Source organism: Colobus angolensis, unplaced genomic scaffold (assembly GCF_000951035.1).
Source record: "Colobus angolensis palliatus isolate OR3802 unplaced genomic scaffold, Cang.pa_1.0 Scaffold509, whole genome shotgun sequence".
In the NCBI taxonomy this organism is placed as follows: Eukaryota; Metazoa; Chordata; class Mammalia; order Primates; family Cercopithecidae; genus Colobus; species Colobus angolensis.
In genome coordinates this window covers 286937-299358 of record NW_012118588.1, presented here as the reverse complement: position 1 = coordinate 299358, position 12422 = coordinate 286937, and the positions used below count along the sequence as shown (strand labels likewise).

General features: G+C 53.4%; 1 protein-coding gene across 1 annotated transcript in view; it reads right to left on the bottom strand.

Annotated features, from left to right (window-relative positions):
* The window catches only part of ADAMTS2 (ADAM metallopeptidase with thrombospondin type 1 motif, 2), a 244122-nt gene extending 232207 nt beyond the window's left edge, over window positions 1-11915 (bottom strand). The window contains exons 1-2 of the mRNA XM_011960174.1: window positions 11843-11915; window positions 11448-11525 (exon numbers count right to left, since the gene is read on the bottom strand). Of these exons, the coding sequence (XP_011815564.1) occupies window positions 11448-11525; window positions 11843-11915 (151 nt within the window). The remainder of the gene's footprint in view (window positions 1-11447; window positions 11526-11842) is intronic.
* Window positions 11916-12422: the final 507 nt, after the last annotated feature.

The window sequence follows — 12422 nt, the reverse complement described above, 5'->3', positions numbered from 1 at the left end:
CAGCCACCCCAGGCGCACAACCTCCGAGGAGCGGCGCCGGCAGAACGTCCCCACCTAGCGAGCCCTCGGGGTGCTGGGTCCCACTCATCAGCCCTGGGAATCAAGGGGTGCACCCCCCTCTCTCTGTGCCCTGGGGCAGGACAGGGTGAGGGAATGAAAGGAGAGGGGGGACTGACTACTGGGTCCTAGGGGCTGAGCCAGGCCTAATGCCCAAATAGAGGCCGCAAAGGCCAGAAGATGCTGTTAAGAGGGTACACCCAGGGCGCGACTCCAAAGATCAACTTTTGCCCTTACTGTGAGAGGCAAGGCTCCCTCAGTCCCCAGTTCCTCTTCCTCTGAAGTCCCTGTCCCCTGTCCCCCATCTGCCTTCCCATCCCTCCGCTGCAGCCTCAGCACAGCCTCTTCCTGCCAGACCTGGGCTCTCTGCCCAGGAGCACAGTCAGGCTCCTGCCCTCACCTGTGCTCAACCCCACGTATGCATTCTGTCCTCCCGCCTCTGCACTCCTGGCCCCCAACCTGAAATGTCCTCTCCAAGGTCTGCCTACCTTTTCCACCTAAGCATCCAAGGACACCTGGGTCCATCCTGGAGCCAGTTTGCTGTTAGAGCCCATTGCCAACTGGAATCCCTCCCCAATCCCTCCTCTCCAGCAAGGCCCTAATCCTCCCATGCTGTCTAAGCTCAGCGGCCTCGCTCCAGGACCTGCGTGAGAGCCCCCACTCAGGCTATTGGACATCTCTGCCCTGGGACCCCCAATTTCTGCCTCACTTCCCCAGAGGGTGAATACCTACCCCTTCGATTTTCTCATTCGCCCTGCCCCAGGCCTGTGTGGCCAGGGCTTTTATCTTTGCCTTGGCCAGGGGCAGAGGACCCAGAGATGACTCAGGCCTCTTCCTGCTGGCCAGGAGGTCCCAGTCGCTGGGGGAAACATAACTTACACAGCAGGCTGTAACTGTGATCTCACGTCCTTGGTTCTTTCGATTCTGGGGCCTGGGTGTGAGGGCACCGCAGCTGGACAGCCATCTTCACCTGCAAGCTGTGCTCTTTCTGGGTCACCTAAGGGTGCCCGAGGCTGGATCCAGCCCCCAGGCATGGTGAGATGCCACATGGAAATTTAGATTGGTAACTTTTCTTGAGATATTGGAAGATGTGGCCATGCTAGACCCACACTCCTGCTTAGCAGCCATTAAATGGGCACTTACCTTGCAGTTTGTGGCAAGTCCCTCCGCTCCTCACTCTCTGTAGGCATCTGCTCTTGTGACCTCTGATGACCCAGGTGGTTCCAGAGAAAGTTGGAACTGGAATCCTAGTGTATCACAAGAGAGATGACTCCAGAGCTGGGCATCCAGGAGGACTTCCCGTAAGAGGTGGCATGAGTTGAATCTTGCAGGCTGGGGGAGCCAGGCAGCCCAGAGTTGGGTCCAGCCAGTTGGCATCCTAGAACCCATGAGACATTCCTCCAGTGATTGTCAGTGCTTCCAGCCTCTTCAAAACACAAGTGAAACCCAACCAGCAGCCGCCCCTACTTCAAGGGGTATGTTCTATACCTTCCTGCCATGTTTATGGTTGGGTTTTTCTTTACACAGCGCTTAAAACTTTATTCAAAATTTTAAAGGATACTTTAAATCACTACCATAAATAGAAAAGCCAGCATGTCACCATCTTTCCATAAATCAAAGATAATTGCTAAAAACAAATACAACAAGAACAGAAATGTTATCAAATTCCAGATACTTCGACCTGCTAAAGGTACTGAAGGCTGAAGCTGATTAGCAAGTGTTACAAAAGCCTTAAGATGGACTAGCACAGAGGTCGCTGCTTTGATGCGATCAGAAGTACGAAAGGAGACCTGAAAAGGAGTAACTCTGGCTTTGTGAGTTGATGGCATCTTCTAACAGGTTCATGGAGCTAAATTATTTTGTCTACTTTGGGATACTTGCTTTAGGATATTTTTTGGAAAAAGAGTTTGTCTCCTGGACACTGAATAACCCCTGGCAGCTGTTTCTTCCCACATCACCTATGTCCCTGCCACCAGGGATGAGTTAAGGACGGAGCAGCACCCTTGCCCGGCCCATCCTTTAATGCCCCCACTGTCACCCACCAGGGTGGTGGATGAACAAGGCTCACATGCATCTAACTTCACAGTTAAACCCTCAGGGAGGTGGAGGGGACTTGCAGACACATCCCAGCTTCGTGATCACTTGTCCTCTACTCAGAAACAAACAGAAAAACAAAAAACAACCAAAGAACAACAACAAAAATCTTCCTACTTCAAACCTCCATGACTCAAATCTTGCCTCTCCCCCTCTGCTGGTGTTTGCCTTTTTCTCTGGTCCCCCTTTTCCTCTTCCAGGTAAAATACGGGACACAGAAGTCCCCAGTGGCTCTCAGCCCCTCTACGTGCTCAGTCTAGGTCCCAAAGACAAAAACCAAGGGCCACTGGACCGACGCCGCTGGATGTGTTGTTCAGCGCATGCCACGTGCGTTAGTTTCTATTGGAGCCTGAATCTTCAGGTCTGACTGTGCTCTCCAGCTTACCGCAGTCCTCATCACCCGCTGTTGCCCTACACCTGCCTATTGCTCGTGATTGTCAGCACCACAGTCCCTGAAAACCTGGAGTTGTCACCCTCACCGAGAAGCCCAGTGTTTGTGGGGAGGAGTGAGGACAATTCAGGGTCAGCTCGGGCCTTACACACCCAACCCCTTTAAAACCTTCCTGAAGATGTGAAGTGCGGAAAGAGGTGAGCACCTTTCCAGGTCATCTTGGGTGCCACGAGTCACCCCCCATCCCTGGCAGAAGAAGCATCAAGGAGGAGGAATGTTTTCTGTTGCCCACCTCAGCTCTCAGCTGGTGGTTGCCCTGCATTGCCCTGAGAGGAGGGTTGGGCTCCCTGGTCTGGCTCAGGCTTCCGGGTCACATTTGTCAGCACAGACTTCATTAAAGACAGGAACCTATTTGAGAGCCAGTGCTGTCCCCCGATGTCCACACAGAAACCAGCCCCTGAGAAGGTCTCCTGCACTTTGACAAAGTCACCTTTCTTGGCACGACCTGCCAAGCAGATGGAGGCAGTGAGGTTTCACTGCCCTCCCTAATGGCAGATAAGCTCTTAGGGGCTGTGGGAAAGGAGCTGGACTCTTTTAGTCTCATTGGTGCCTGTGTGCAGAGTGGGTCAAGCATGAGGGGCTAGTTACCTTGTCGAGGGGCCTTGAAGACAGCAGCTCTGTACAACTTTGCTGTTGGCACACAGCGGGTGCAGTGGTCCCATCAGATGCTCTGGTGGAGTTCTGGCCGGGAGTGGCCCTGGGGAGCAATATGTCAAGGGAACGCTGATTGAACAGAACGTGGAGGCCGAGTGGGCTGCAGAAAGAGTGGTTCTTGCTGTTTCTTGAGCATGCTCCTTCCCCATGCCATGCACACACTTTAATAGGGAGCAGCTGTGTCCAGCAAAAGAGGAAAGGTGGGTGGTGTTTCAGTAGCAATTGTTTTTACTGCCATTGCACCACGGAGGCGTCCCATTGCCATTGAGATTGATTCTGCCTGGAAGTGAAAGACAAACTGCTTGAGGTCTGGAGGCTTGGGGGTCAGGGCTCAGTTAACATTTCTACATGGAGATGCAAGATGGAGACTCAGACTCAATCTAAGCATTAATGGCCCTGGGAAGGATGTAGCTTAATGCCTATTTGTGATTGTCCTTTGCACATATGCTCAGCCTAGCAGAGAACAGAGAAAAATTTTAAAGGGGCTATCTGGGTGTGTCAGGCAGCGACACCATTTGAGCAGGGGTCTAAATCTCTGGGTGCACCTGTGTCTGGTCCCTGTCAGGGTGAAGGGGCCATTTTGTCCAGCCCCCTCATCTGGGAAAGGCCTTTAGGTCCCTCAAGATGCTCCTTGCTGCAAGTAACACAGCCAGCTTAAACCACGAGTAAATGCATCAGCTCGCACACCCGGAAGTCTACAGGTGTGATAGCCACGGAGCTTAACCGCAGCACCAAGGGCCCTGCTGTCTGCCTAGCATCTGTGCCCCAACCAGGTAGAAGGGTGGCCAAAACACAGTGCACTGCCCTCTCCCAGAAGGGCTGCTGTCTCCCCTGTGGTCTGTGGGCCAAGGCTGGGTCATTTGCCGAACCAGTTGCTGACAGGCTGTGGGTGAAGGGACAACTGGGACAAACCTGGATTAAGCATCGCATCCACCCCAGTGCCCCCAGCATTGCCTTCTGTCTTTATTTCCAAATCAGAGTATTGCATAGTACCAGGCATCCTCCTGCCTGGCGAAAGAAGCTTTTCCCATGTGACGCTATATTTGTATCCCGTTCCTGTACTACATCATCTGGAGAGCATGCAGAATTCCTTTCTTTTTATGTAAATCCTGTAGGTAACTAGTGAAGGGCCCAATTAGATTACATTATGGGGATCTGTGTTCAAAGCCTTTTCTAAGCCTGTCTGGACACTTTCTTACTTCCTAGATTTTGAGGAACGCCATTGGTGGCCCCAGCCCAGGCCTTGCTAGATCCCTGGGATCCCTGGCCTCTGGGGCTTCATTCCCTTTAGGTCACCCTCTGCCTCAATGTCCTTCCATCCAGTCCAGCCTGACCCTTCCCAGTTCACAGGATCAAGGGTGTGGGCCTTAAAGACACTGAAGCTTCTGGCTGGGACTTCAGGGCTATGGTGCCCATGATGAAGCCCTAAGACAAAGACCCTGGTGGGAGGAAATCTCTGGGTGCAGGGCTGGGGGCCTCCGACCATCTCTACAGCCTTGGGGACCCCACTTCTCCTCCAGGAGGGAGAAGGGTCCCTCCTCTGGCTGGTAGGCGCATCCGTCTTCACTGCTCCTGCCAACAGCTCCAGGGGTCCTTCTTCCTCTGCAGAAACACTGAGACTGGACACAAATGCCAGGACACTGAGAGTGGGGCTCCTGGAGGAACTGGTCACTTCTGCTCCCTGCAAAATGGTGTCCCCTTCCTCTGAGGGTGCCAAGAACAAAAAGAAAGAAACAAAGAAAATATATGCTTGTATCCTTTTGGTGATTTTTTAAAAGTTTGTTTTTTAAAAACGCACTAAATCGTCCCTGTGCTCAGTGTCTCTGCGACTCTGGCTCTGGGCCACCCCTCAGGAGGAGAAGCCTTTTCTCTTCATGCTGACCCGAGGCCAATCCTTAGGGCTGGTCCCTGACCCCTCTGCTTCCTGGGCAGTCTCATCCTTTCTCACAGGCTCGAGAGCTGGTGTGCTGATGACTGCCCACCGGCTGGGTTCACCCTACCGGTAAATGCAGCTCCCCCAGCCACCTGCATCAAGATGTCTCAGAGCCTCACCAACTCACTAACCCAGAGCTGCCCCATCTCCAGCCTGGCCCCAGCCCTGGCCCAGTCCCCTTGGGCTCAGCATCTGGCATCTCCACTCTCCCTGCAGGCACCCAGCCAGGGACCCAGGAGCATCTCGGTCCCCTCCATTCCTTTTTCCCCACATGAAAGCACTCTCCAATCCGCACCCTCTCCCTACCACCCTCTCTACCCCAGCCTCAATACCCGTCCCTGACATGATGGAGCACCCACAGGACCACCCCCGTTGGGCACTAGATGCCTGAAATTGAGCCCGTGGGCTCAAGTGACATCCTCTCCTGCTAGTCAGATGGGGGCGGCTCCAGGACGGCACCCCACACACAGTGACCTGCACACAGCACGCATCTTCTCATGCCTGCCTCTGTCTCCTCATTGGAGCAGGCTTGCACACCTCCCTCCCAATCTTGAGCAAAGCTTGAGCATGGCTTATATTTGTTTTCAACGGAGGGTAGATGCGAGTAACCCCTAAAACAAGTTGGTGGCTGAAAGTGCCAGTGTTCTTTGGAATAATGAGGCCCATCTCCCAACTGGACAGCTCCTTCTCCACCCTGCGGGCGTGGCTGTCCTGGGTAGCAGGGGTCGGGTTTCCTAGGGTTAAGGGGAATTCTGCCAGGGCTCATTGGCTTAGATTATTTCAACTCCCCTTTCCAGTCGTGTGCCCTTGGGAAAGTTAACTTCTCGTGCCTCAGTTTCTTAAAGTGTGTATTGGGCATGATAATACCTCATCATAGAGCAGTTTTCAGAATCAAATGATGTGTTTTTTTTGAGACCGGATCTCACTCTGTCGCCCCAGGCTGAGTGCAGTGGCGTGATCACAGCTCAGTGCAGCCTCAACATTCCAGGCTCAAGCGATCCTCCCACCTCAGCCAATCAAGTAGCTGGGACTGCAGGCATGTAGCACTGTGCCTATCTAATATTTTATATTTTGTAAAGACAGGGTCTTGTTTTGCTGCCCAAGCTGGTCTTGAACTCTTGGGCTCAAGCGATCCACCTACCATAGCCTCATCAAGTGCTGGGATTGCCGGTGTGAGCTACCACACCCGGCTGAGAATCAAATGATTGACCACATATGTGGGGCTCACAACTGATCCTCACAGAGTGAGCACTGGTACCTTTGCTAGTATCGCTCTCCATCGCTTCTCGTACAAGGCTGGACCCACAGTGCAGTATTGGGCCAGAAACACAACACTGGACGCTGGAAATTTGCAGAGTGTTTTGACCATGGCCTTTTTCATGCCATCACTGACTTTAGAACCAAACCCTGACTATACCGTAGGACATTGATGGCAGGAGGCCAGGGTTGACTTTGGACTGGTAACCTTGCCAAAGTCTTGCAGAAAATATGGCAATTGTCAAAACACAGCCTGGCACATAGTAGGTGCACAGTAAATATTTGTAGAACCAAACGAGTAAGATGATTTTCAAAGGTAGATGCCATGAAGGAGATAAAAGAGGCAGGTGATATAGAACACGTGTGACAAAGGTGGTGGATGGTGGGAGGGGGAGGTTTAGGCTAAAAGCTCATCAGAGAGAATTTCCCAGGGAGAGTGGCTTACACAGGGAACACCTCAAGCAGACAGACAGCACATGCAGAGGCCCTGAGACGAGAAAGAGGTTTCTGTGCTCCAGGAAAAGCAAGAGCAGTGCAGCAAGAGGGTGGTGAGAACAGGAGAGAGCAGGAGGGGATGGAGTGAGAGAGGAAACCGTCGCGGAGGCAGGGACTTGTGGGTCTCAGCCAGGGGGTTGCGTTTTGTTCTAAGCGGAGAGTTTAAAGTAGAGGAAGGAAGCAAGATCATGCTCACTGCAAAATGCCCTGGGAACTAGGAACTCTCACTGGGACACTGTTTGAGGGGTCCCCAGCCCTCTTCTCAGGAGAAGGATCATGCACGTTTCTACCCCATGACCACCCTCATCTGCCCGGATCAAAGGTGACGGGGTCAGCTGGACCCTGCAGTTTCCTCTCCCACTGGAGCAGAAAGATGCCATCATTGGGCAGCTCTGCAGGTAAATTAGCCAAGGTCTTCACAAACTGCCTCCCCTGAGCCTCGTGACTGCCCACAAGGTGGAACTGCAGCACCCCACTTGCGGTGAAGAGGCTGACACTCAAGGACAGCAGCCCCCGAGGGTTCAAAGGCAGATCGAACCCCTAGACTCCAACGCTCACCCCATATGGGGGTGTCCAGTGGCTTCCGAGACCCTGGGCCTTCTGGGGTCCAGCATCTTCCCATGAAGCCTCCCTCGGCCTGGAGTGGTCATGGAGTCATTCACTGTCACTCACAAACTCAAGCATCCTATCCTAAGTGATGCATAAGGGGCTGCCCACTGGTGGCTCACAGGGTTTTATTTTTTAACTCAAATTATTTGCTAAGATTTAAAAAAGCAAAAGATGGCCCATGAAAACATGCAGCTCTGGCTTCCACGGAAAAAAGAAAAAAAGCCCAGCGCTCCTCTGGGGCCGCTCTGCCACGGGGCATCCACAAGCGGGAACTGAGGGCCTCCAGACCCTCACGTTCCGCACACAGCCACCTCGCCCCTGGGCCTGTGGCCTCCAGCCCATGTGCCGCAGAGCCCAGCTCTGCCTCATTGGATGGAGAAGCCGGGGCAGGGGTCCTTGCATGGCTGGGGCAGCCCAGGGGAACCTCTGTAGCCCAAGGCTTTGCATACCCCGTCCCGGGCTTCTCTGCTGTCTCACACGGGGACCTCTATGATGGCTTCAGCTGCTAGAACTCTCCAAAATGCTCCTTTTCCTATCCCCATGTAGCACCAGTGGCCCCCTACTACCCGTTAAGAGGTCCTGCTCTTTGGCTGCAGATAGGAAGCGTGACCTGAGGAAGAGACCATCCCCAAGGCCCTCCAAACCTAAGTCTGGAAGCACAGGCTGCTGGGAGGGAGGACGGGAAGGCAGGGGTGCAGGGTGGAGGGGAGTGCCGTGGGAACACTGTCATCTCAAGGCTGGGGGACGCCCCAGCAAATTGATGTGAAAGGGAACCGAAGCCAGTTCAGGGTGCTGGATGGGTGACTTCTCCAGGAGACCAGAGGCGAGAGTTCACTTGCACACGCCTGTATACACACACTCGTACCACGGCACACACATGTGGTGATGCACGTGCACTAGCAGGCATGCAGACACACGCCAATCTGCAGCCCGCAAACGCCCACAGACCCAGACACGCAGACGCACGCTCCAGAGCCCACGCAGTGCCCCGGCCTCCCTAATTGCATTTCTGAAAATGAGAAAGAGGAAATCGAATGACTTTGAGGCGGCTGCCGTTACCCCATGGCGATTTCCCATCTCCGTTCAGAGAGGCCGCAGCAGCAAGGCTGTCTGGAGTTCCGTCTGAGCCCTGAGACTCCTTAGCAACCCTCAGCATGGGCCACACTGCAAGCTGTCTCTGGCCTCGGCCAGCCGGCCTGCTGTGGATGGGAGCTGCCAGCTCACCCAGGGCTTGCAGTGGTAATAAGGGCCACTGACCTGCTTCCTGGGGCAACTGAGACCCCAGTGTCTCTTTGTTCTCAAAAGGCACCCCAGAGCCCAGGCCCACAGCATTTCCCAGGGCCCCTGCCCCATGCTTGGTGCATCCTAGGACCCTGTGCCTACAGAATGAGAAGCTGCTGCCCAGAAGATCCCTTCCTATGGGCCAGTGCCACAGTGTGTTCTTCCCCTGAGGCTCTTCCCATCCTGAGCCACTCCGCAGATGCTGTGATTGGAAGCTCCCCCAGACCCCTTATTCCCCACGGCATCTCAGACACAGCCTAGACAGGAGGTTGCTGTTGGCCATAATATTGTCTTCAACAATAGAGCAAATTGCATGATCAGCTGCACTGTTATCTTGGAGGTCAACTGAGACCCTGAATTCCTCATGTAAACAGAGTAAAGCATGTCTCCCGCACCCACACTGGACACGGATGATGGAGGCTTTGAACTGATTACAGGTGTCACTGGTTTCCCTCTATTGGTTTGAATCCGTGATGATGAAGTGCACAGCTGAGAAACAGCAGAGTCCCTGGGCCAGGTGGCTCCAGGGAAGCCCCATCCGTGGTCTGAATGACCGAGCCCCTATGCTCCTGCATCCTCCTGGGCACAAGAGAGACAGTGGCTGGTCCTGAGAACTGTAGAGCCAGGTGGTCCTGGACAAGCCATCCCTGCAGAGGAAGACCCTCAGCCCTGGGATCAACAGGGAGTGAGAGGTAACTTGCTTCAGATTCATCAGAGGTTTGCAGACAATTCCATCCACCTGACACAGGGCAGCAGGGAAACAAATGTCTCCGAAAGGCCTTACTCTCACTGGAATCTGGGATCTGGCCTTGCTCAGTCCCAGGTCTCAGCCTCTGCCCAGACTGGACCCTGGCCCTCTATCTCACTGGGCCCCAGGCTGTGGCCATGGTAGGCCCCAGGTGTCAGCTTTGCTGGATCATGGACCTCAGTCATGCAGAATCCTAGGCCTCAGCCTCACTGGACCTTGGCCTTGCCAGGCTGTGGACCTTGGCCTCACTGGACCCTGGACCATAGTCTCACTGGGTCTTGGTCTTGCTCGACCCTAGACTTCAGCCTTGCTGGACCTTAGACTCTGGCCTTGCTTAACCTTGGACCTCAGCCTCACTGAACCCTAGACCATGACCTTATTGGACCCTGGACCTTGGCCTCACTGACCCTGGACCTTGGCCTTGGTGGACCCTAGACCTCAGTCTCACTGGACCTTTGACCTTGGCCTTGCTGGACCCTGGGCCTCGGCCTCCCTGGACCCTGGACCTCAGGCTCACTGGACCCTATAGACCATGGCCTTATTGGACCCTGCACCTTGGCCTCACTGACCTTGGACCTTGGCTTGCTGAACCCTAGACCTCAGTCTCATTGGACCTTGAGTTATGACCTTGCTGGACTCTGGATCTTGGCCTCACTGGACCCTTGGCCTCAGCTTCACTGGACCATGGGCCTCAGCCTAATGGGATCCTGGACCTCAACCTCACTGGACCCTGGATCTTGACCTCACTGGACCTTGGCCTTGCCAGGCTGTGGACCTTGGCCTCACTGGACCCCGGACCATAGTCTCACTGGGTCTTGGCCTTGCTAGACCCTAGACTTCAGCCTTGCTGGGCCTTAGACTCTGGCCTTGCTTGACCTTGGACCTCAGCCTCACTGGACACTAGACCATGACCTTATTGGACCCTGGACCTTGGCCTCACTGGACTTGGACCTTGGCCTTGCTGGACTCTGGACCTCGACCTCACTGGACTTGAACCTGGGCCTCACTAGCTACTGGGTGCTTGCCTCCGATTCTGTAGCCCCTCTGCAGGCTGCAGTCCTGCCGTGCCCCCTCGTCTCTGTGCTGCCAGCACAACTCCAGTCTCACCCTCTCCTCTTCTTGGGGAATTTGAGCCTCCTAAGAAAATGCCTTCTGCAGAAGGCCTACTCCACCAGGCAAGCTGCTGTCCTAGAGAAAAAATAAAAACCTCCCAGCCTGACTTATAACAAACTTGGTCTGTTGTGCAACTTTGCAGTACAGAATGTACATGTGCCCAATCTCCCCACTGTTGCATAATTTTCCAGCTGTTTTCAGGACTCTTTCATCCCTCGTCTGGCATATTTCACAAGCCATATATAAAAATTATATATATGTAAATATAAAGATGAGCATATGTGTGCGATGAAACGACAAATGTGAAGTGAGGGAAAGGAGGTAGGGGACCAGGACTTAGCAAAAAGACGGATGAAACAAGTGTAAACATTTTGAATGCCACCTTCTAGACGTCTGGGCGAGAAAAGGAAGTTGGACTCCGTTTAAATTTAAAGTGAGACATTTGTCCAATAAAATCGATTTCAAAGTTGGTGCTATTTGGCTTCCCTCTTCTCCAGTAGTTTTCTTTTTTTCGTAGTCACCCTTAAAACCCCATCCTATTTGTTACAGAAATTCTGTGTGCATCTTCTTGCCAAGTATTTCTTAACGTAAGCTGAGATGCCCCACATGGCAGAGAAAGACCATATCCTGGCAAATCCCTGCATCCTCGTGACCTTATCATGACCCTTCACAGAGAGAAGCTCAGCACTTCCTCCTGACAGGAAACCTGGGTCTCTGCTGGTCCTGCCAAAGTCACCTGCCACAAGCGAGGTCACTCTCTTCCTGGAAGCAGGATCTGCCCAGGATGGCTGGGCCTGTGACAGGGAAGCCGCTGAGCTGCTGAGCAGAGCGACCTGCAGGGCCAGCAGGTCACACTCCAGGCCACAAGCTGGAGGCTTGCAGGCAGAGTCCTGCCCATGGGTGTGTTTGGCTGGGACAGCACAGTCATTTTTAAAATTTGAATTAGATGCACATGTTAAAAACTAGGTGCTTTCAGATTAGAAATCTAGATTCTTGGCTGAGAACATAAAACTGATAAAATAAAATGTCCTGACAGCACTCCAGCATGGCAGTGGGACCAGGGGCTCAGAAGGGGGTGCCTATCCATTTCAGATCCCTTCTCACCTGTATCAGTTAGCTATCAGCACAGGAGTACTACCTTGCCACCTACCCCAGGGAGCAAGAGCCATTCTCAGGTCACAGCTCTGCAGGTCCAGTCTGCAGCTGGGGCAGCTCAGCTCCATGTCAGCTCATGTGGAGCACAAAGTGCTGGGACAGCAGCTCCTGGGGAAGCCCATTTCATGGAGGAGGTCAGAAGCTTCCAGAAAGATGAACATAAAGACCTCATGCTTAAGGTCCAGGCTCCAATCCAGCACACCATCACTTCCACCTGTGTTCCATTGGCCAGGAGAGATGCACGCCCAGCCCGTCGGGAGTGGGGTGAGGAGGGACACTTCATCCTAGAGGGAGAAGCTGCAAAGTCACACAACAGTGGATGTGGAGGAGGGATGTGTACTGGATTGAGCAGCGTCCTCCAAAAATGCAAAAATGCAAATCTGGAATCTTAGAAAGGGATCTCATTTGAAAACGGGCTCTTTGCAGATGTAATTAGTTAAGAGGAGGTCACAATGGATCAGTGTGGCCCCAATCCAATATGATTGGTGTCTTTCTAAGAAGTGAAGATGCAGAGACACTGATACACAGAGAGAAGGCCGTATGGTGACAGAGACAGAGATCAGAATGATGCCACC